Source organism: Coccinella septempunctata, chromosome 2, assembly GCF_907165205.1.
Source record: "Coccinella septempunctata chromosome 2, icCocSept1.1, whole genome shotgun sequence".
NCBI classification, from domain to species: domain Eukaryota; kingdom Metazoa; phylum Arthropoda; class Insecta; order Coleoptera; family Coccinellidae; genus Coccinella; species Coccinella septempunctata.
This window is the reverse complement of record NC_058190.1, coordinates 39,867,599-39,891,610: the sequence shown is the minus strand read 5'-3', so window position 1 is coordinate 39,891,610 and position 24,012 is coordinate 39,867,599. Positions and strand designations below refer to the sequence as shown.

General features: G+C 36.8%; 3 protein-coding genes across 6 annotated transcripts in view; 2 read left to right on the top strand and 1 right to left on the bottom strand.

Moving 5' to 3' along the window:
* The window catches only part of LOC123306744 (sodium/calcium exchanger 3), a 144,845-nt gene that overhangs the window by 20,715 nt on the left and 100,118 nt on the right, over positions 1-24,012 (top strand). The gene's annotated exons all lie outside the window — the stretch shown is intronic.
* On the bottom strand, positions 4,530-14,548 carry LOC123306746 (glucose dehydrogenase [FAD, quinone]-like). Its single transcript, XM_044888868.1, has 5 exons — positions 14,206-14,548; positions 11,927-12,381; positions 8,872-9,299; positions 6,624-7,023; positions 4,530-4,987 (listed from the first exon to the last, which is right to left on the bottom strand). The coding sequence occupies exons 1-5, from the start codon at positions 14,494-14,496 to the stop codon at positions 4,720-4,722; spliced, it is 1,842 nt and encodes a 613-aa protein (XP_044744803.1). The 5' UTR covers positions 14,497-14,548; the 3' UTR covers positions 4,530-4,719.
* LOC123306745 lies at positions 16,633-23,296 on the top strand. Of its 3 annotated transcripts, XR_006536953.1 has the most exons (4): positions 16,633-17,114; positions 17,292-17,667; positions 20,256-20,631; positions 23,220-23,296. XR_006536953.1 is itself a non-coding variant. In XM_044888866.1 (3 exons), exon 1 carries the CDS (start codon positions 17,974-17,976, stop codon positions 19,897-19,899), a length of 1,926 nt encoding a protein of 641 aa, XP_044744801.1. In that variant the 5' UTR covers positions 17,796-17,973; the 3' UTR covers positions 19,900-20,078; positions 20,256-20,631; positions 23,220-23,296. The 3 variants fall into 3 exon arrangements, 2 of the variants coding, with proteins under 2 accessions (XP_044744801.1, XP_044744802.1); XM_044888866.1 differs by lacking the exons at positions 16,633-17,114; positions 17,292-17,667 and adding an exon at positions 17,796-20,078; XM_044888867.1 differs by lacking the exons at positions 16,633-17,114; positions 17,292-17,667; positions 20,256-20,631 and adding an exon at positions 20,762-23,042.

Genomic DNA, 24,012 nt, shown 5'->3' with positions numbered 1-24,012 from the left:
TAACTGGATGTTTTTCTAAAATCAAATTCATTCCTCCCGAAAAGATTTCTGTTGTTTGTAGCTGATATTTTCGATTATAAAAAAATTTGGAAAATCCAAGGATATATTGAAAATTCTTAGCTTACTATAGAACCAAACTTAATTTCAATGTCAAAATATTTTATTACTCAACATATTCTCCTCTTAATTGGATACATTTATTACAGCGAACCTGAAATGTCTGTAGACCTTTCAAAAAAAAATGTTTCTTCTTGCTCAGCTTTCATTACCTCCTCGTTGGAAGAAAATTTACGTCCTTTTAAACTTTCGTTCAGTTGAGGAAAGAGCTGATAGTCGGATGGAGCCCAATCTGGTGAATAAGGGGGTAGTTCTAGTAATTCAAACCCTAAATCACGAATTTTTTGCATGGCAACATGAGATTTGTGTGCAGGGCGTTGTCCTGCAAAAACAATACACCAATGGATAGCTTTCCGCGTCTTTTCTCTTGAATTTTTTCCCGTAGAGTGGTTAGTAATGTCGAATAATAGTCTCCGGTTATTGTTCTACCCTTATCCAAAAAATCAATCATGATTACTCCATGGCAATCCCAAAAAACTGAAGCAAGAACATTTCCAGCAGATTTTTGGACACGAAACTTCTTAGGTTTTGGAGAACCAGAGTGTCGCCATTCCATCGATTGTTGCTTTGTTTCTGGATCGTAGAAATGTACCCAAGTCTCATCTCACAATTCGGTTTAAGAAGTCTACATCGTTTTCAAATCGAGCACAGATCGAAGGCGATGCTCTACCCTTGCACGCTTTTGGTCAACATTCAAACCTTTGGGGATGTCCAAACCAAATTGACGTGATATGATGAACGAGTTCGTATGAAATATTCAGTACTTCAGATATCCGTTTTAGCCAAATTTGACGGTCTGATAAAATCATGTCATGAACTGCATCGATATTTTCGGGGACTGACACAGAAACTGGCCTTTCCGATCGCTCATCATTGCAGTTGCACCCTTACCACCAAGGGTATTAAGCATATCTTGGTAAATCTGCTTACCTCTTAACCTTTTTAAATACAGGTACTTGATGATGGCTCGATACTCCAATTTTTCGATTTTCACAATTTCGGTGGACATCTTCTTTCTTTTAATTTATTGCGTAACCCTGGTTTATTTTTTTAACCTGAAACTTCACACTGACACTTCTAATGAGTTATTGTTCGTTGCTATAGTGACGCAATATTTTTTTTATGCATGGAACTGGACTAGGCTAAGTACTAAGTAGATATCAACACATCCTCGTATGTCTAATCTCGGATTATATTCTTGGTGAAATTGGCTCTTAGGAGTCATATTATGAGATTGGGATAATCAGAATTTTTTCTGACAAGGAATCACCCCAAGTTCTTTACCAACTATTCATTTGCCTCCTGTATTGTATACACATATAATGTAGAATTAAAATTTCATGGTAGGTATCATTTAATTATAATTGACGTTGTTGCAACTGGAAGTTTTTCTGAAATTGAAAGAGATTCCTGTTGTTTTTAGCTGATATTTTCGATTATATAAAAATTTTGAAAGTACAATCAATGATCGTGGAAAAATTATTCAAAATACACACGTGATTGATATAAGAATAGTTTATTTTCTCTACACACGTATCTATCCTCGGTAAGAAATGAGAAAAGAACAGACCAAACGTGTTTTAGCATGAAATGGACGAACATGAAATAAATAACCGGATTATTTCCCTCCTCGTATAGGAAACAGGGATAGAAGAATTCGACAAATCCATTTATACTCACTCGGGAGACGTATCGCTGAATGAGGATGTGAATTTGATCCCACGGGATAAGTTCATTCGCTTATTCATATAGAATGGGTAGGAATTCTCGTAGAATGAGAGGATTCTTGATTTACGAGCACGGATCATATATAATTTGGTTGCCTTTTGAAATCGGAACACGGTATCTATATCCCGGGTTATTATCCGAACAATTCCAGCAGGAAATGCAATAGGTTATGATGGATAGGTTATAGGTTCTGATATTATTTGTTGAGCAACATTGTTTTTGAGAAAAATTGCTTCTGACAAATAGTGTTACGTGAGGCGTTTTCTACAAACATTTTTTCTTTTATTCCTTGTTTTTCATTTATTGGGAGAGAAAACCCATCACAAGTTTCCAGAATAATAGAACAATGACTTCAGGTTTCTATTTCTTTCTTAACTTTTTTTTTCAATTTTGTGTTTCTCGATGAAAACATGTTCTTGTAATGTTTCAATGTATTTTTTTAAAATTTCTCGAAATGGTCTTTCTCAATGAAAACCAGATCTTATAGTCAACATGTCCTGATAATTTTGCCATCCGGTTCTAACGATATCTAACGATATATAATCTGTCTTTATACAAATACATAATTGTGTTTTAATTTTCTAACAGATGTTTTCCTCAAGAATTAATTAAACTTATCTGGGTTATTTTGCGGAATCATACGAGGATGTATTGACTATTGATAACTAGTTAGCCTAGACCAGTTCCATGCATAACAAAATATTGCGTTTACATAGCAACGAACAATAACTCATTAGAAGTGTCAGAGTGAAGTTAGAGGACAAAAAAGTAAACCAGAGTTACGCAATGAATTAAGTTAATAGTACTTAGGTAGTTAATCGTATTGTGGAAGTCTGATTCATTTCTTGGATCCTATAAAAGGACGTTAAATATTTAATGGTGTTTTCTTTCGACAGTCAATCAGCGATGCACAGTTGAGTGCTTACAGTAGTCATAGACAGTAGTGCACTTCAGCAAGATTTAATATGACCGATCCAATGAAATGAAATTCCTACGGTGAAATCCAGGATCCACCCTGTAATTGCCATCCCGTATCAAATTCCCTTAAAATTCTCATCGGAAATCTGAGATCTTGAGCACCAAATGAAATGAGTTTCTGATTCAATCAAATGGAAACAACCCCAAAGGCCGTTTGACGGGAAAAAGATACCCCTTCTAAGTTCGTTCTCGAATAACTTATATTTTCTCTTTTTAACGTCGTCGTTTCGTTCCCAGCCATATTATACGAGGTCGTTTCGTATTTCTAGTTTCATAGCTATTGTCCCGCTGAGCATTGTTCTGGCTCACTTACCAGAAGAGATATTAATACGAGTATGGGTTCCGATAATAAAAAGGAACTCAAGAATGCATAGGGGTAGGGCAGTCGGTAAGTGAATAAATGAGACAAACCGTCTGTTCCGATATTCCTGAACAGTACTGTCAGTATTTCAGAAACGATGCCTATTGGCCCAGTCGTTCGAGTTCTATTGTTATTCGATTGCGGGCCAGTACTAGCAGCAATATCGGAACAGGCCCGAGATAAAATGAGTGGAATGCCACAATAACAGGGTGTTTACAAAATGGAGATATTAGAAGTTTGCCTGAATTCCACATATTTTCAATTAGATGATGTTTTCTATAAACAAAAATTTGGTATGGCTATGGGTTCTCCTTTATCACCAGTAATGAGTAACATATACGATACTCAAATCATAACATCCGCAGACAATTAAATCAACGAATGTTACGATCTAAATCGAACCAACTACCATCGCTCGAAGTATTACCAGAATTTTCATTTCGTCGACAAAGAGTAGATGCTGATCATGGTTTCGGTCTTATTTGACCTCGTCAGAGCAACAAAATTCAGCCGGCAATTCATAGAATTTCGTTGACGAATGAGTTTTGTTGCTCTGACGAGGTCAAATAAGACCGAAACCATGGTCAGCATCTACTCTTTGTCGACGAAATGAAAATTCTGGTAATACTTCGAGCGATGGTAGTTGGTTAGTTCGATTTAGATCGTAACATTCGTTGATTCAATTGTCTGCGGATGTTATGCATCTGAATTAATTTGTTTATTATTTACCTGCCTTACTGTTGAAGGCGTGATCCATTTCTTATTATCCAAAATTATAATCAAACTTTGTCAACGTAGAAAAAATCGACGACAAATGGAGTAAGGTGAGAAAGTTTTTGAAAAACTCAAATATCTCGGAAACTGTTGATTTTTGGTTATCCATAAATATGACTCAAACGATAGCAAATGAGTGATACTAACACCTCCTCCAAAGTTCACGTCTTATTTGGAAACACCCTGTAGTTGATTCCAAAATGAAGCAAAAAACGGTTTGCTTTCATTAAATATTGAGTGTTTTCTTAGATATTCAATTTTTTTTTTCAATTATGAATGAAAAATAATGAAATTTTACAAATTTCCTCGATGAAAACCCCACAAAAAAATTCTTCTGTGACCATGTGGATAAAATTGACAGTTGAAAGAAGTAGTCTGGGATTTCTGCCAATCAATAAGGGTTGCTTTATTCGTGTCATACCCATAGACATAATACCTAATATTTATTAATTAATTTATTTATTAAGTCTATGGTCAGACCAGATGGTATTGAAGAAAAACCGCTTCTTCATAATAAAAATTCGATTTCATATCGCAGGGTTAAGCCCTAATGAAGGAAATAAAATAATTGTTATAGAAAAAACGTGATATATTTCGATACTGAGAGTATGAATTCAAACCAATATTATGTTTCACATAAATTAACCTAATAATTACAACGAAAATGAGTTATATACAGTACTTCAATATTTAATACGCCGGAATTGAGACTTATGATGATCGCCATGACTCCAAATGGAAAAGGCATTCTGTATCCTCCATCAGTATGCATTTAGATATTTATCTTTAATGTGTTGCACCCCTTTCTCCGCTATCATCACAATTGGGGCGTGAGTGTTACCCGAAATTACCTTAGGCATAATGGAAGAGTCCATTACCCTAAGGCCTAAGATACCGTACACCTGAAGCTGGTGATCAACGACAGCCATGGGGTCTGATGCTGGGCCCATCTTGCAGGATCCAGACTGGTGATTCTCGTTTCCTGTCATGTATCGAACAGCGCACTCCCAGAATGCATCAGAGTCATATCTGAAATGGCAGGCCTTGATGAAATTATCCTACGCGGAAGTTGGGATAGGGTTATGATTTGGTGTTAGTAGTATATTGACATGGCCCCTGGATATTGTGATATTTTGGCTATAATATAACTGATATTGAGTATTGAATATGGAAATGCCAGAATATACTGGTTCTCTCATTGATAATTGCGAATCTGATATCACGTGACTGGCAACAAAAAGCTCATTGGGTAACATGATATCAAAAACAGCTTCACAAATTTTTTCAATTCAGAAACCCAACATTATAATTCTCCACTATTTTCTGGTTGTGTGACAACCTTTATAATTCACTGCATCACCTGAATTCTCTGAAAACTACAACTAGGGGTTATATCTCCAGACGTAGGACTACACTTCGGTAAAAAGTTTACCAAAAGCGAGCAACAATTAAAAAAGTTACAGTGATATCAAAATGGCTCAAATTATTCTTGTGTACGAGGATATTGCGTGACCAAAGCAACGAACAATAACTCATTAGAAGTGTTAGTGAAGTTTGAGGTCAAGAAATTAAACCATAGTTACGCAATAAATTAAAAGAAAGAGGATGTGCACCGAAATTGTGATAATCGAAAAATTGGAGTATCGAGCTATCATCAAGTACCTGTATTTAAAATGGTTAAGAGGTAAGCAGAATATATGCTTAATACCCTTGGTGATCAATGTCCTTCGTATGCTACCGCGAAAAATAGGTCTGCAAGCTCCAAAAGAGGTAAATTTTCCATTGAAGATGATGACTGATCGGGAAGGTCAGTTTCTGTGTCAGTCCCCGAAAATGTCTATGCAGTAAGGGTAGGAGCATCGCGTTCGATCTGTGCTCGATTTGAAAACGATGTAGACACGTTAAACCGAATTGTTACTATGGATGAGACTTGGGTACATTTCTACGATCCAGAAACAAAGCAACAATTCATAGAATGGCAACACTCTGGTTCTCCAACACCTAAGAAGTTTCGTGTCCAAAAATCTGCTGGAAAAGTTCTTGCTACAGTTTTTTGCGATTGCCATGGAGTAATCATGATTGAAATTTTTGGATAAGGGTAGAACAATAACCGGAGATTACTATTCGACATTACTGACCACTCTACGGGAAAAAATTAAAGAGAAAAGACGCGGAAAATTATCCAAAGGTGTTTTGTTTTTGCAGGACAACGCCCCTGCACACAAATCTCATGTTGCCATGCAAAAAATTCGTGATTTAGGGTTTGAATTACTAGAACACCCCCCTTATTCCCCAGATTTGGCTCCATCCGACTATCATCTCTTTACTCAACTGAAAAAAAGGTCGTAAATTTTCTTCCAACGAGGAGGTAATAAAAGCTGTGGAGGTCTGGTTTGCAGAGCAAGAAGAAACATTTTTTTGAAAGGTCTAGAGACGTTGCAGGTTCGCTGTGATAAATGTATCCAATTAAGAGGAGAATATGTTGAGTCATAAAATATTTTGGCATTAAAATTTTGTTTGGTTCTTCAGTAGGCTAAGAATTTTTCAATATATCCTCGTATTTTATGGACCTTATACGCTTTCGTAGTTTTATGTGGTTCAGCCTGAATTTTCTACTAAATTTGTAGAGATTTCTTTATCTTTCGAGCATTGAATAAATACTCACTCGTGTAGCTTTTCACAATCACCATAATCGTCTTTCCTCAATTCGATGCCATATTTTTCCCTCAATATCGTAGTGTTCGCCAGCTTCTGCACAATCCTGATTCCTTCAATCAGCGTCGCGACGTCCTCGGGCTCCTTCAGGTAGTTCACCCTTATGGAGGGGGCGTCCAAAGGATTACTGGATCTCAGGGTGATGCTTCCTCTGCTCTTCGGATGGAGCACCACAGGTGAAACGTTTATCAATTTCGGCTGTTTTGGATCGTCCGGATTTTCATACGCCCTCGCCTCGCCGGTGTTGGAACAGCTGGCCATGAAACCGTCGAAGAACAATTGAATGTCGGGGAATAAACCGCTCGGATCGGCGTACTTTGTGTTCAGCCTTGCGGTGAGCTGTGAGAGCGCTGGAAAATAAGATTTATTACCTTGAAGGAAGGGTTGGTCGGCTGTGGAATGCGTAAATGGGGTAGTTTGTGTGAATCTAGATTGTCTCACTAGGGCATGTACTGATTTTATCAGAGGATTGAAGGGTTATAGGACATTGAGTGATGTATTGAACAGTGCAGGTTCAAAAACTTTGATTACTTGATATTGAGTTCAAATGATTTTCCTACGTGTTGGTCGGACTACAAGATCTGTAACTGGTGTATTGTCCAGGACCCTCAGTCTATCTGCCATTACATACCTTCACCAAGCAGATGAAAACACCAATAGCAAGGCCCAGACCAATGTAGACTTCCCTCGCACCTTTGTTTGCCAGATTATCTAATATTTACGAGAATGTATTGATATCTAGTAAGCCTAGACCAGTTCCATGCATAAAAAAAATATTGCGTTATCATAGCAACGAACAATAACTCATTAGAAGTGTTAGTGTGAAGTTTGTGGTCGAAAAAGTAAACCATAGTTACGCAATAAATTGAAAGAAAGAAGATGTCCACCGAAATTGTGAAAATCGAAAAATTGAAGTATCGAGGCATCATCAAGTAATAAGTGTATTTAAAAGGGTTAAGAGGTAAGCAGATTTACGAAGATATGCTTAATACCCTTGGCGATCAATGTCCTTCGGTAATGCGACCGTGAAAAATTGGACTGCAAGCTTCAGAAGAGGTAAATTTTCCATTGAAGATGATGAGCGATCGGAAAGGCCAGTTTCTGTGCCAGTCCCCGAAAATATCGATTCAGTTCGTGACATGATTTTATCAGACCGTCGAATTGGGCTAAAACGGATATCTGAAGTACTGAATCTTTCATCCGAACGCGTTCATCATATAGTTCACATCAATTTGGACATGAGAAAAATTGCTGCAAAATGGATCCCCAAATGTTTGAATGTTGACCAAAAGCGTGCAAGGGCAGAAGCATCGCGTTTGATCTGTGCTCGATTTGAAAACGACGTAGACTTCTTAAACTGAATTGTTACTATGGATGAGACTTGGGTACATTTCTAAGATCCAGAAATAAATCAACAATCGATGGAATGGCGACACTCTGGTTCTCCAAGACCTAAGACGTTTCGTGTCCAAAAATCTGCTGGAAAAGTTCTTGCTTCAGTTTTTTGGGATTGCCATGGACTAATGATGATTAATTTTTTGGATAAGGGTAGAACAATAACCGGAGATTACTATTCGACATTACTGACCACTCTACGGGAAAAAATTAAAGAGACGCGGAAAGCTATCAAAAGTTGTTTGGTTTCTGCAGGACAACGCCCCTGAACACAAATCTCATGTTGCCATGCAAAAAATTCGTGATTTAGGGTTTGAATTAAAAGAACAGTCCCCTTATTCACCAGATTTGGCTCCATCCGACTATGATCTCTTTCCTCAACTGATAAAAAATTTAAAAGGTCGTAAATGTTCTTCCAACGATGAGGTATTAAAGCTTTGGAGGTCTGGTTTGCAGAGCAAGAAGAATCCATTTTTTTTAAAGGTTCGATGTAATAAATGTATCCAATTAAGAGGAGAATATGTTGAGTAACAAAATATTTTGACATTGACACCAGAACACCAGAAATTTTCTGGAACTTACACGAGCTGAACTTCGGTTATCTGCTGAGAGGACATTGTCTTTTGTATCTAGCAGGGAAGTCAGCAGATGAGACGAATTTCAGATCATAATGTAGATGATATAATCGAAAAAAATCGTTTTATATCATTTTCTACATACAGGTCTTTCTTACCGAAATAACATTTCGATCAAATCCCATTCAAACTTTGGATTTACCTCAGAAAATTGGTACACTGACTCACCTGTGGAAGATAAGGGTCCTTTCCTGTACAACAAATAATTGACAACAGCCACCCAGTCCAAGTCGCTTATAGCTTCCTCTTTGTTGAGCAGATAATACAGGTAGAAGGCTACGTGATTGTGGAAGTTTTTGCCCACTCCAGGCAGATCGTGAACCACCTTGATGCCGACCTTCTCTAGTTCATCCTTTGGACCAATACCAGAAAGTAAAAGTATTTGAGGCGAGTTTATTGCTCCTCCAGATACGATCACTTCTTTGCGCACTTTGACCCTATATTTTACTTTCTGGTAAAGGAACTCAACTCCCGTAACTTTGTTGTTCTTGTTAAGGACGATTCTGGTGGCAGTCGAATTCAGCATGACTTGAAGATTTTGGCGGTTCCTGTTGGGCCTCAAAAAGGTTCTGGCGCTGCTCAAACGTACTCCGTTTCTGAAAAAGAGTAATAAGAGTTATTGAAAGTCTGTCACGAAGTGCAAGTTGAACTTTTGAAGTAAATATCTATGTGAAGAAGTTGAAATTACATTAGGAGCTCGTGCTTCACCCAATCTCGATGTGTGGAATGTTTGTAGATAATGTCAGCTAAACGTTTTTTCGACATTTTAGCTTCAACAGGTTTTGTTCTTTATTTGAAACACATTGAACCACCTAATAAAAGTCTTTCAAAACTATGAATCCGAAATTTTTTACATTTTCGGCCAGTTCGATTCAATACGCCATTAAAATTTAATCCTCGTTCATTACCTTCAAACTGACTGTTTTTTTCAATGCGACATTAAATCTTAAGGGCTCTTTTAGCAGCTAACGGTGAGTGCTCATGGCTTTATAGTCCCTTCAATTTCTAAGCTTTCTTTAGTTCTACCAAAAATGAAACTGAAGAAAGCTGTGAAATTAAAGCCACTGATTATGAATCAGGCTGAAAATTCAACCAAAGATCCCATACTGATTGAAATTGAAGGACACAATGCAAGCAGAAGTGCGCGTTCATAAATTATATGTTCTTTATTTTTTTTATTATCACCTTGTCTACTTATATTGATGATAGAGTGGAGGTAATGGTATAGCTTTTAAAGAAATCTTTTACGAAGCTAACTTTCTGACATAACCATGCTATGGTTTTTCTTCTCTGGGAGGCACAAGTCAGTTCGGGACTCAAATATATTTCTTATGATTAGCTAGGAGAATTCACGTCATTATGGACGCATATTGGAACGCTTTAAAGCAAATTCTTCGCTATATGTCCCTTCCAGAATCTTGGCTCACATCGCTATACATAATACACTGCGCAAAAAAATTAACGCACATTATGGAAATCTCAAATTTATTCTACAACTGAAGGTGTTCTCAATGATAATTATTTTTATCAGAATTATGCATACATATGTTATCCACTTTCAACGGTTTTCTTCAATAAAGATATTTTTTCCCAACAGGAATAAAAAAAGATGATATTATCAGATTTTGAATCTATTGGCTCCATTCTAAAATCAGTTGTTCTCGATCAATTCTAGTGATCAATAGTTTTTCTTTAGTTTGATTTTCTACACTCGATCGCTTTGCAACGCGAAACACGCAATTTGACCCAAGAGGAATTTGCCCAAGCGGTAGTTTTGCGAGAAGATGGGTGGACATACACAAGAATTGCAGGAAGGTTTGGAGTTTCCCATACAAGTGTGTCCAGAATGTTGCAGCGATTCAGGGAGACAGGTATGAAAGTCTGAAGACCAGGACAGGGTAGACCACGGGTAACAACTGCCATTCAAGAACGTTACTTGAGAGTTTCTTCGTTGAGACAACGGTTTGCAACCGCTCGCCTCCTTCAAATTCAGCTTGAGAAAACTCATGAGGTGCAAATTAGCACTCAGATAATAAGAAATCGCCTCAGAGAATATGATTTAAGGCCTCGTGTAGCGGCAAGAGGCCCAGCTCTTACCCCAGCCCATCGAAGGGCGCGTTTGGATTTTGCGAGAGAGCATATCCATTGGGAAGAGGCCGATTAGGAAAGAGTTCTCTTCACAGATGAGTCTAGATTCTGCCTCTACCATTGTGATCGACGTTCCCTTGTATACAGACGTCCACATGAAAGATATGCTCAGTGCAATTTCCTGAATACTACTGGTTTCGGGGGAGGATCGATTATGGTATGGGGTGGAATATCTTTGACTGCTCGCACAAACTAGTGGTCGTTGATAATGGAGCTATGAATGCTGATAAGTATATAAGCAACATTCTTGAAGAGCATGTAGTGCCATATGCCCCATACATTGGTGAAAATTTCATAAAATCATTCAGCTACTCTTAATGACTTAGGAATCCAATGCGGAGAAATCTGGGAAGGATTAGATCAGAACATTTTAAGATCACACATTTTGAGTATGAACCGTCGTTGCCGAGCTAACGCAAGGGGTGGAAATACCAAGTACATATTAAATCACTCATCAGCATTTCAGTATTTTGAAACTTGTTCATTTCACTTCTTTCACATAAGATTCGGTGAAATCCTGAATTTTTCTTCCATTTAATGTGTCTTGTTCCGTTCAAAACCTTCCCGAGAGAACATAAAAAATAAGTTATAAAGTCAATGTAGAGTTAACCTTCATTAAAATTGAGATTTTCAGAATGTGCGTTAATTTTTTTGCGCAGTGTATTAGATTCGAAATGCCAAAAGTACGAGAATGAATTCCGTTTGAATGAAAACTGCAATTGAATGGAACGATTTATTCTTGTTCTTATCCTCCCCTCATTCGTTGCCTAAAGTAGGGTAGCTATTCCGGCAAGCTGCGAAGTCATTATGAAAAACCGTTTCCTCATGTTTCACAACCCAAGAATAAGAAACATTTTGTTCTCAAAATTAAAGTGTTAAACTCACCATTCTCAGTCTGGTAGCTGAATTTAAATGAATAATTACTCGAGAAATTGTTGATTGTCTCAATTCAGTCCAAATTTGTTGTATAATCTATGATGTTTGTATTATAAATTATACCGAGGCGAACAAAATTTTAATTTTTTTCAGTATTTTCAACTAATATTGTCTCATATGAAAATCGTGCTTCACCTACCTCGAATTGGATTGTGCAATCGCGAATCCCTCCAGTTTCTCCCCATTCAAATCATTCGAAACCGAGAAATTGGCCTCTTCGGCAGCCTTCAAAATGTCGAAGGCCATTTTGGGCTGATCTGGAAACCGATTGGTCGTCATTGGTCCACCTGTCGCGTGATACTTAGCATCTACCAGAGTTCCGATCTCGGTATTGTCCTCAGACCTGAGGAAATATGGTAGAACGTCGTCGTAGCCCCATCCAGGGTTGCCAGCTGCTTCCCAGTCGTCGAAATCTTTGGGTACTCCTCTCATGTACATCATACCGTTGACGACGCTGCACCCACCAAGGACTTTTCCTCTTGGGAAGTCGCACTGATGGTTGGCGTAGCCCAGGCATGCTGATTCTTCTGGGTCCGTCTTGTATCCCCAGTCTATGGCTGGATTTCCTAGGAAATTGTAAGCCATTGCTGGCACCTGGAAAACATAGTAAGGGCCGGTTTATTCATCCTCTTTATAAAGTATTCGTTGACTTTCGTTCGTTGAATTTAATGACCATGCTACTTGCGACTATTTTGGGTAGGGGAGAGTTCCTTTGAACTGGACAGCCTATGAACCGGACGCTACAGTTTTCTACTACACTCGATAGCAATTCAGCATCCCTTACGTAAATCCCATTTTCGCAACATCGATCGAGATCTCTTGTAAAATGGCTGACCCTGTGGCTCGCGCCTTGTTGCGAAAATGGGATTTACGTAAAAGATGCCAAATCACCATCAAGTATTTCAAAAAACTGTAGCGTCCGGTTCATGGGCCGTCCAATTCAAAGGAACTCTCCCCTATAGGTATTCATAACCAGCCTTAATGATAATAAAAAAATAGTGTAGGAAAAAACGTGTTCACTTTGACCACAAGAATCTACTGTTAAATTTTGTCATCATTATAAAATTTTATCAATTTTACTTCTCTTTCTAAGCTGAACTATACAACTATTTATTTGAATAAATATGATTCTGACGAATGTAACTGAACTACAGGATTTTCACCAACGACTGGTGTTTTAGTTTTTTTAGTTTTTCACTAGGATGAATTATTATCCTAAAGCGTTTAAGATGTATCTGGAAATATTTTTTTTAATATTATTGCCATAATATTCCTTATACAAGTGTGCAAGTTATTATCCCGGCCCAAATCTCGCAAAGTAATTCTACAGGCAATTTGCAACAAAAAAGTTCCTTTTCACAATTTTTTCACCCAAAACAAGTCATATCTTGAAAACTATAATGGTAATCGGAATTCTTTGGTAAATTGTACGATGAATTTCTATTAAGAAATGTAATCCCATGTAGCCAGTAATGCCATGTTGTGAAACTTCACAAAATATAATTTTGCAACTGAAAGATAATGGGGAATTCTCCTCAATTTGGTTAATCACAGCATATGCAAGTTCGAACCGAATAATTATGAGTTTCATTAATGAATTTTTCAAATGCACCGCGGAAACTATTCAAAATCATTCTTCAAATATGAGGTTTTAAAATTTAAATCGCTTCGTTTCTAGTTTACGATTTGGCAACTGCGCCTACTAGAAAATAAAAAGAACAATGGCATATTTATAAAATATCAGCTGTTGATTTACAGCCATCATAAGGCGCGTACTCACTGGAGAGCTATAGCAACCGGCCATAAAAATCCCATAAAATTTTACGACCTCGTTCGCCGAAGACTTTATAGACAGCCATCTTTGTATCTCATCAAGATAGTGTATTTGTTGTCCTTTATTATAAACACATATTTCAGTGGATGTTGCCAACTTTTGCAATAGAAACGAAACGTTTTAAATTTTAAATACCCATTTTTTTCTTCATTTTTAAGTACTTAAAATAATGTTTTTTTGGGAACGGTTGAAATGGTTATTTCAAAATGTGACGTTTCAAAAATATTTCATAAAAAATACATCATATTCGTCAGAAGGAGTATTCCCTATTAGACCATACTCAGTAGGAACTTTTGGTTTGGGAATTGCTGTGAAATTTGGCCAGAAATATTTTGCATATCCTGTATGCAGAGTGACCCAGTGTTAAAACGTAAAACGTTCAGGATCGGGAATTCCCATAAGTATGTGTCCTAATTTCGATTTCGGTATACAGAGAGTCAATGTTTTCACAAAGAAAGGAATATTTATGAATTTGACAAAAACATTTTGGCTGTTTTGGACAAAACTTGTCATACTCTGCAATAAGAGACTTCTTTTTACATCCTATCCATTAAATGTACGAAAAATACAAAATAATTATTCACCTGCGATCCAACGGGCTCATCGTCTCCAGCCTCCAAAAGCAGCACCTTCCAGTCGTCAACTTCTGCTAACCGTCCAGCAGCTGTAGCACCCCCACTGCCTCCACCAATGACAACGAAATCGTACACTTCATCTGGAACCACCTTAGGTTTAACCCTCTCGCAAATTTCCGAAATATCGCAAGTTTTTCTCAGGAAGCTGTCCAGCAGGGCCATGAAAAGGACGAAGCTACCACCTGCGCATGAGGTCCCTAGGGACAAGCCAGTAAAATCCACCTCGCACCCGCAGTCCATTTCAGTTTGATCAGATTCGAACGAACCCCTAATGAACTCTGGACAATATTCGGAAATAGCCTTCTTTATATATTTTTACTTCATATCTAAGAGTGCTTATCGATTCACGTTTAAGATTTCATTTGTTTGGAAACGGTTAAGGTACATATCCGAAAATTGTCAAAATTTGGATTATCTTATCAAGATACGTCTCTCCATTCAAATTCTACGAGGACCTTGTCCTTTTTTCGCAAATCATCGCACCGAATGCACTGGCGTGTATATTTTGGAATGCCTAGTACGTAAAAAGTTTTTTTCTTCCATTTCATTGGACCCTGGTTGCACAACGTTTCGCAATTTTGTGCAGCGAAGGCTTATCGAATTACTTATATTAATTTATAGTTTTTAAATTTGTGGACAATAAAGATCACCTGCCTAAATATCCTGCAATTAATCTCCAAGATTTGGTTTTGTTTACCGAATGGATGAAAATAGAAACGATACATATATAATATAGATCCCTAAACTTGATAGGAAAAGAATGAATTATGAAATTTCATGCAATAAGTTTAACTAATAAAAAAGTTATGACAATTCTGTCTGAAGATTGAGGAGGTAACTTTCCAGTTTCATGTATTTCCTCAAAAAATGGCTGCACATTTCCCATGTTCCAGAACTTCTTGAAAATGACTCTCTGCCTAGAGAGGTCCATCATACATCTATATACTAGGCTGTTTGGATGCACTTTGCCTCGAACTTTCAATGATTCTAACCAGTGTGCAGACAACTGCCTTCTTCAGGGTCTAAAACTCCCCTAGATTGGTACAGTTTTTCTAGCTCTTCTGAATCAGGACATAATTCTTTGGAGGCAGTTCTTCCGCACGTACTATTTCCATGTACACCCTATATGGAACAGGAGCGACAGGTGACGACAAAATGAGTCCCTCTCTCTCCCTCTCTTCAATTGGCCCATTGAAGATCACCATAGTAGGATGCTTAGAAGAACTTAGCCTCGAGCTAGACGGAATTTTTTATGATTCTATACGCAGCACAAGCATTTTTCAGAAACCAAAACTCCTCTAGGATGGGACTATCCTTCTAGCTCCCCTAATTCAGGCTCTAATTATATGGAGGTAGATCTTCAGCGTACAGCGACCAATGTGGATTTCCATGTATAAGCCCTTCCCAGTGCGAGGTTTTTATCAGCTCAACGATGGGTCTGCAATTTCAAGCTTTACATGGCTGGATATTTCGTGTATTCTCGAAATAAGCATTTCCTGAATTTACAGAATCTGTTGATGCTGTAGGTGTGGGGAGATTCCTTAAATAGTGGAGCATTAAATTGGAACCATTTTCTAAAATTTACCCCCAGCTCCACCAGCACGTCAGCTTCCAGTTTACCATCATTGTGTCTTTTGACCCATCCTGAGAATAGCTCAGCATTAAACCTCACAGATCTCTAATAGTAACTTAGAGGTATATTTATTATTTCCCAATGTCAGTAATATAGCTTTGCTATCTCGTAATATTTGGATACTTTTGTTTCTGATTTTTCTATTAAGTACCTAGTACATTGGTATAGTGTACTTACTTCAGCCTTCTGGCACGCTTTTTACAAAAGCTTATGACCTGAGCAAAGTGCTGTAGAATCTATATAGTGTAGAGTATTTCTTATAGAAAGAAATTTATATTAAAGAGAAAATAAACGTCTATTTAATATAGTCAAAAAACATTTTCTGTTATAAGTATTTCAGGATATAGATATGAACGAATGAACTGCTAGCTGTAGATATTCAAGGGTGAAAATTTCTATATTTTTATCCATTTGATTGGCTCGTTGTTGAATTATAAATCGATAGAACATATTTCCCCAATTTCTAGGGATATCAATGAGAATTCACTCATATATTATTCATCGATAACGTTCATTTACTACATCTCAGATATGAAAATAATATCAACTAAGTAGTGATCAACTCGAATACCGATTACATCTATATATTTGAACAAAATTTATATGAAGAACACAATTTTCAGTCTTAGGAACACTTTATTTACAATTTATTCACGCAGCAACGTTTCGAGAAAAATTCTTCTCTTCTTCAGGCTGAAATTACAAGAATGGTATGAACAAAATAGATCTAAATACCAGGTTGTTCGAATTGTGATGCTATTTATGTTGGACAAACGTGTCAATATTTCGGATCCAGATTGAGGCAACATCAGTTAGATTGTAAAAGACAATCTGAGGCAACCGCACTTTCCCAACATGCTAAGAATGAGGGACATCTTTTTGATTTTGAAAATGCGAAGATTCTAACCAAGGAGACCAATTGGTTCAAGCGTAGTTTCAAAGAGATGTTGCTTATAAGAAAACACCCCAATTCTGTGAACTCGAGATCTGATATTGGTTCACTCAGTATTGCGTATTCGAATTTGATAAAGGAAATAAATAAATAGTTTTTCTCGAGTGCACGCATTCCGACCGCGTATGTGCGATGTTCTTGTTTCATTCATATCAATGCGTCCATACCTACCTGTACGTCACGTTAATTTGAGACCCCGAGATGAACCTGCTTTTTTCGAATGATTTTACGAGTTTGAATTTTTCAGACGATTTTTAATTCATTATTCATAAGGTGAGTTGGTGGATTTTTCCTCTGATAGTTTTTTGTCATTGTTCTTAGTCTTTGTTGTTCCACTATTGTTGTTCGTAAACTGTAGTTGCATTGTTTTGTTGCTCTGTTCTTGAATTTAGTTTCTGGATTGTCCTGGTATTTAGATCTATTTTGTTCATACCATTCTTGTAATTTCAGCCTGAAGAAGAGAAGAATTTTTCTCGAAACGTTGCTGCGTGAATAAATTGTAAATAAAGTGTTCCTAAGACTGAAAATTGTGTTCTTCAATTATTTTGGAACGATACACCTTACATATATATTATATATTGGTCATATATTCCTCGACATGGGGTTCTTCAATCAGATCATGACGATATATGGTATGAATATGGTTCTTCATTTCAAGGAGTGGTCCAAGGATAACAAAAGGTTGGCACGATCCATCAACAACAGAATTTTCTTACTGAGGTGCAGAAAGAGTGGTATATATCCCAAACATATAGTCAACGAAGTAAAGTGTGTTTATTCCCTATTTCAAGAGAAACATCCTTATTACAGTAGAGTGTCTAGAATAGTAAGTAAACTGAGACATGATATTCTTAATCTTGAGATTAAAATTGTCAATTGGAAGATTAAAAAACTGAAGGATAATATTTCATATCATAAAAATTGTGTTAGTAATACAGTTTCTGTAGGCATAGTAAATAATTTTTGTAAACATCAAGATAGATATTTCAGGTCGATATTTGAGCGTATTAGAGATTGTAATGTGAGAAAGTTTCACCAACTCACCAAACTCTCGGTGACTCCACAAATAGCTACTCAATCAAGTTGGCTAACTAACCTAACTGATAGATATCTCCCGGATTTTGTTGTAAAAATGTTGTCATTAGGCCCCAAGTTTTCCATTCCTTATAGTAAGAGTGATTTTCCGTGGTTAGATTTGATGTCTGATATTGAGGGCTTCATTCTTGGGCAAGATCATTTGGATGTCGATATGAAGAATGGCTTGCGAGCATCGCTTTGTGGTTTGGCCTATGGTTTTTATAAAAGATTAACAAACGGTGCTTCTCTGGATCCATTCCATAAATACCTTCTGTTTTTGTTTAGGAAAACTAAAGCATTTCTTGAGGCCAACCCCGATATTTACGTGGTGAATTCGGATAAGGGAAATAAGACTGTGGTGATTAATAAGAGCGATTATGATCGTAAGTTGTTAGATCTTTTGTCGGATAGTGAAACTTATAAGCAATTGAAGGCTGATCCAACGATTGGAGTTCAAGTTAAGTCTAATAAGTTGATCAGACAATTGGAAGATTTTTCGTTGGTTTCTGAGATTGAGGGTAAGAGACTGAGGAAATATAATTCCGTTCCGCCGAAGATTTATGGCCTGGTTAAAATACACAAGACAGGAAATCCACTTAGACCGGTGGTTTCTTGTTGTAATTCACCAACTTATAACATCTCGAAGTTCTTGTGTACAGTGTTGAGTAGGATAAAGCACTTGTTTCCGTTTTCCATCAGGAATTCATATGACCTCATCAATAAGATTAATGGCATAACTAATATACCTGATGATTATGTTCTCATAAGTGTGGATGTAAAATCCCTATTCACTAATATACCACAAGATTTAGTAGAACGATTAATAAAAGATAACTGGGCTGTTTATGAGAGCTGTGTTAATGTTCCACTTGATGTGTTGTTGAATATTATTAAATTCATTTTTGATAACAGCTTTTTTCAATATAATAAAAGATTTTACGCACAAGTGAGGGGCACAGCTATGGGCAACCCAGCCTCACCAATTTTGGCGGAATTGGTTATGAATCACTTGATCGCATTCGTTCTGTCTGTTTTGAACTTTCATATACCGTTTGTCTTTGTTTACGTTGATGATATAATTATGTCGGTGCCCATGAGTAGATTAGAAGAGGTATTGAGGATTTTCAACAGCTTCCATGAGAATCTCCAGTTCACACATGAGATGGAAATAGATGGTAAAATTCCATTCTTGGACCTATTGTTGATAAGGGATAGTGGTGGTATAAAAACTGACCTATATTCTAAACCCATGGCATCCCACCGTACATTGCATTTCAATTCTCTGCATTCAACATCGCAAAAAATTGCTGTCGTCAGGGGTATCAAACAGAAGATTCTTAGTTTGTCTGATACATCATTTCATCCGAAGAATTTTAAACAGCAAGCGACCATTTTATGTCAAAATGGTTATCCTAAAACTTTAGTTAATAAAATTTTTTATGGTTCGAAATACTCAACTAGTATACCTTCGACTGATAATGGTTCCGATAAAGAGATTTTCAGATATTACAAATTAGTCTACATTCCCAAATTGAGTCAGATGTTGATTAGATTGATGAAGGGAACATCTACTATTGTGGTATCATATTATAATAAAACTGTTAAGAGCCTATTTTCCCGTTTGAAAGATATTGATCCCCCAATGAGACAATCCGGTTTGGTGTATGGGGTTGGTTGTTCGAATTGTGATGCTATTTATGTTGGACAAACGTGTCAATATTTCGGATCCAGATTGAGGCAACATCAGTTAGATTGTAAAAGACAATCTGAGGCAACCGCACTTTCCCAACATGCTAAGAATGAGGGACATCTTTTTGATTTTGAAAATGCGAAGATTCTAACCAAGGAGACCAATTGGTTCAAGCGTAGTTTCAAAGAGATGTTGCTTATAAGAAAACACCCCAATTCTGTGAACTCGAGATCTGATATTGGTTCACTCAGTATTGCGTATTCGAATTTGATAAAGGAAATAAATAAATAGTTTTTCTCGAGTGCACGCATTCCGACCGCGTATGTGCGATGTTCTTGTTTCATTCATATCAATGCGTCCATACCTACCTGTACGTCACGTTAATTTGAGACCCCGAGATGAACCTGCTTTTTTCGAATGATTTTACGAGTTTGAATTTTTCAGACGATTTTTAATTCATTATTCATAAGGTGAGTTGGTGGATTTTTCCTCTGATAGTTTTTTGTCATTGTTCTTAGTCTTTGTTGTTCCACTATTGTTGTTCGTAAACTGTAGTTGCATTGTTTTGTTGCTCTGTTCTTGAATTTAGTTTCTGGATTGTCCTGGTATTTAGATCTATTTTGTTCATACCATTCTTGTAATTTCAGCCTGAAGAAGAGAAGAATTTTTCTCGAAACGTTGCTGCGTGAATAAATTGTAAATAAAGTGTTCCTAAGACTGAAAATTGTGTTCTTCAATTATTTTGGAACGATACACCTTACATATATATTATATATTGGTCATATATTCCTCGACATGGGGTTCTTCAATCAGATCATGACGATATATGGTATGAATATGGTTCTTCATTTCAAGGAGTGGTCCAAGGATAACAAAAGGTTGGCACGATCCATCAACAACAGAATTTTCTTACTGAGGTGCAGAAAGAGTGGTATATATCCCAAACATATAGTCAACGAAGTAAAGTGTGTTTATTCCCTATTTCAAGAGAAACATCCTTATTACAGTAGAGTGTCTAGAATAGTAAGTAAACTGAGACATGATATTCTTAATCTTGAGATTAAAATTGTCAATTGGAAGATTAAAAAACTGAAGGATAATATTTCATATCATAAAAATTGTGTTAGTAATACAGTTTCTGTAGGCATAGTAAATAATTTTTGTAAACATCAAGATAGATATTTCAGGTCGATATTTGAGCGTATTAGAGATTGTAATGTGAGAAAGTTTCACCAACTCACCAAACTCTCGGTGACTCCACAAATAGCTACTCAATCAAGTTGGCTAACTAACCTAACTGATAGATATCTCCCGGATTTTGTTGTAAAAATGTTGTCATTAGGCCCCAAGTTTTCCATTCCTTATAGTAAGAGTGATTTTCCGTGGTTAGATTTGATGTCTGATATTGAGGGCTTCATTCTTGGGCAAGATCATTTGGATGTCGATATGAAGAATGGCTTGCGAGCATCGCTTTGTGGTTTGGCCTATGGTTTTTATAAAAGATTAACAAACGGTGCTTCTCTGGATCCATTCCATAAATACCTTCTGTTTTTGTTTAGGAAAACTAAAGCATTTCTTGAGGCCAACCCCGATATTTACGTGGTGAATTCGGATAAGGGAAATAAGACTGTGGTGATTAATAAGAGCGATTATGATCGTAAGTTGTTAGATCTTTTGTCGGATAGTGAAACTTATAAGCAATTGAAGGCTGATCCAACGATTGGAGTTCAAGTTAAGTCTAATAAGTTGATCAGACAATTGGAAGATTTTTCGTTGGTTTCTGAGATTGAGGGTAAGAGACTGAGGAAATATAATTCCGTTCCGCCGAAGATTTATGGCCTGGTTAAAATACACAAGACAGGAAATCCACTTAGACCGGTGGTTTCTTGTTGTAATTCACCAACTTATAACATCTCGAAGTTCTTGTGTACAGTGTTGAGTAGGATAAAGCACTTGTTTCCGTTTTCCATCAGGAATTCATATGACCTCATCAATAAGATTAATGGCATAACTAATATACCTGATGATTATGTTCTCATAAGTGTGGATGTAAAATCCCTATTCACTAATATACCACAAGATTTAGTAGAACGATTAATAAAAGATAACTGGGCTGTTTATGAGAGCTGTGTTAATGTTCCACTTGATGTGTTGTTGAATATTATTAAATTCATTTTTGATAACAGCTTTTTTCAATATAATAAAAGATTTTACGCACAAGTGAGGGGCACAGCTATGGGCAACCCAGCCTCACCAATTTTGGCGGAATTGGTTATGAATCACTTGATCGCATTCGTTCTGTCTGTTTTGAACTTTCATATACCGGTTGTCTTTGTTTACGTTGATGATATAATTATGTCGGTGCCCATGAGTAGATTAGAAGAGGTATTGAGGATTTTCAACAGCTTCCATGAGAATCTCCAGTTCACACATGAGATGGAAATAGATGGTAAAATTCCATTCTTGGACCTATTGTTGATAAGGGATAGTGGTGGTATAAAAACTGACCTATATTCTAAACCCATGGCATCCCACCGTACATTGCATTTCAATTCTCTGCATTCAACATCGCAAAAAATTGCTGTCGTCAGGGGTATCAAACAGAAGATTCTTAGTTTGTCTGATACATCATTTCATCCGAAGAATTTTAAACAGCAAGCGACCATTTTATGTCAAAATGGTTATCCTAAAACTTTAGTTAATAAAATTTTTTATGGTTCGAAATACTCAACTAGTATACCTTCGACTGATAATGGTTCCGATAAAGAGATTTTCAGATATTACAAATTAGTCTACATTCCCAAATTGAGTCAGATGTTGATTAGATTGATGAAGGGAACATCTACTATTGTGGTATCATATTATAATAAAACTGTTAAGAGCCTATTTTCCCGTTTGAAAGATATTGATCCCCCAATGAGACAATCCGGTTTGGTGTATGGGGTTGGTTGTTCGAATTGTGATGCTATTTATGTTGGACAAACGTGTCAATATTTCGGATCCAGATTGAGGCAACATCAGTTAGATTGTAAAAGACAATCTGAGGCAACCGCACTTTCCCAACATGCTAAGAATGAGGGACATCTTTTTGATTTTGAAAATGCGAAGATTCTAACCAAGGAGACCAATTGGTTCAAGCGTAGTTTCAAAGAGATGTTGCTTATAAGAAAACACCCCAATTCTGTGAACTCGAGATCTGATATTGGTTCACTCAGTATTGCGTATTCGAATTTGATAAAGGAAATAAATAAATAGTTTTTCTCGAGTGCACGCATTCCGACCGCGTATGTGCGATGTTCTTGTTTCATTCATATCAATGCGTCCATACCTACCTGTACGTCACGTTAATTTGAGACCCCGAGATGAACCTGCTTTTTTCGAATGATTTTACGAGTTTGAATTTTTCAGACGATTTTTAATTCATTATTCATAAGGTGAGTTGGTGGATTTTTCCTCTGATAGTTTTTTGTCATTGTTCTTAGTCTTTGTTGTTCCACTATTGTTGTTCGTAAACTGTAGTTGCATTGTTTTGTTGCTCTGTTCTTGAATTTAGTTTCTGGATTGTCCTGGTATTTAGATCTATTTTGTTCATACCATTCTTGTAATTTCAGCCTGAAGAAGAGAAGAATTTTTCTCGAAACGTTGCTGCGTGAATAAATTGTAAATAAAGTGTTCCTAAGACTGAAAATTGTGTTCTTCAATTATTTTGGAACGATACACCTTACATATAAAATTTATATGAATCGCAAATCCATATCTCATCAATGAAAAATTAAGGATATTTTTAGGTACAATTATTCGGCGACATTTGATGTACATAATTGATTTGATTAAGAATTCACGTATTTTTGAACTTTTCAGGATAATGCTACTCTATCTTCACTTCCGTAGGTGTATGGGATTTTTTTTGTGGTCCGTCTGATAATAGGCCATTTGCAGTGGTGTAGTATCAATTGTCAGGATTCTAAAATGCTTTTCGAAGCCGTCCAAGGTTTAACTCGTCAGAAATTTGCTAGCTGCTTTCGGGTCTCTTAAAGTGTAGTTAGTAGAGCGTGGAATTGTTATTGTACCACTGGAAATGCTACATATAATTATGGGGGTTGAAGAGCAAGAGCTACAACTGTCGCACAAGATAGGCAACTACGGTTAATTGCACGACAAAATCCCTTCTTCACAGCATCCTGAATCAATAAATCATTCCCTAAGCAACAGGTAGGATAGTTTCTGGCCAAACAATCCGGAATGAGTGGCATACCTTCAATTTGGGGACTCGTGATTTGATGGTAGAACCAATCCCCCAATTCCCTTTTGGGGCCATCGGTGACAATGTCATGTTAATATAAGTGATGCTGTCAGCGACAGCATATAAATGCATGGTATTAATCGATTGAATTGGTCCACTGC

Excerpts from the sequence above, each read along its gene's own strand:
- LOC123306746 (XM_044888868.1), bottom strand. The coding sequence starts at position 14,496 with ATGGACTGCGGGTGCGAGGTGGATTTTACTGGCTTGTCCCTAGGGACC. Across the intron at positions 12,382-14,205 it reads ATGAGCCCGTTGGATCGCAG|GTGCCAGCAATGGCTTACAA; the intron begins GTGAATAATTAT and ends TATGTTTTCCAG. Across the intron at positions 9,300-11,926 it reads ATTGCACAATCCAATTCGAG|AAACGGAGTACGTTTGAGCA; the intron begins GTAGGTGAAGCA and ends ACTCTTTTTCAG.
- LOC123306745 (XM_044888866.1), top strand. The coding sequence starts at position 17,974 with ATGTTGTCATTAGGCCCCAAGTTTTCCATTCCTTATAGTAAGAGTGAT.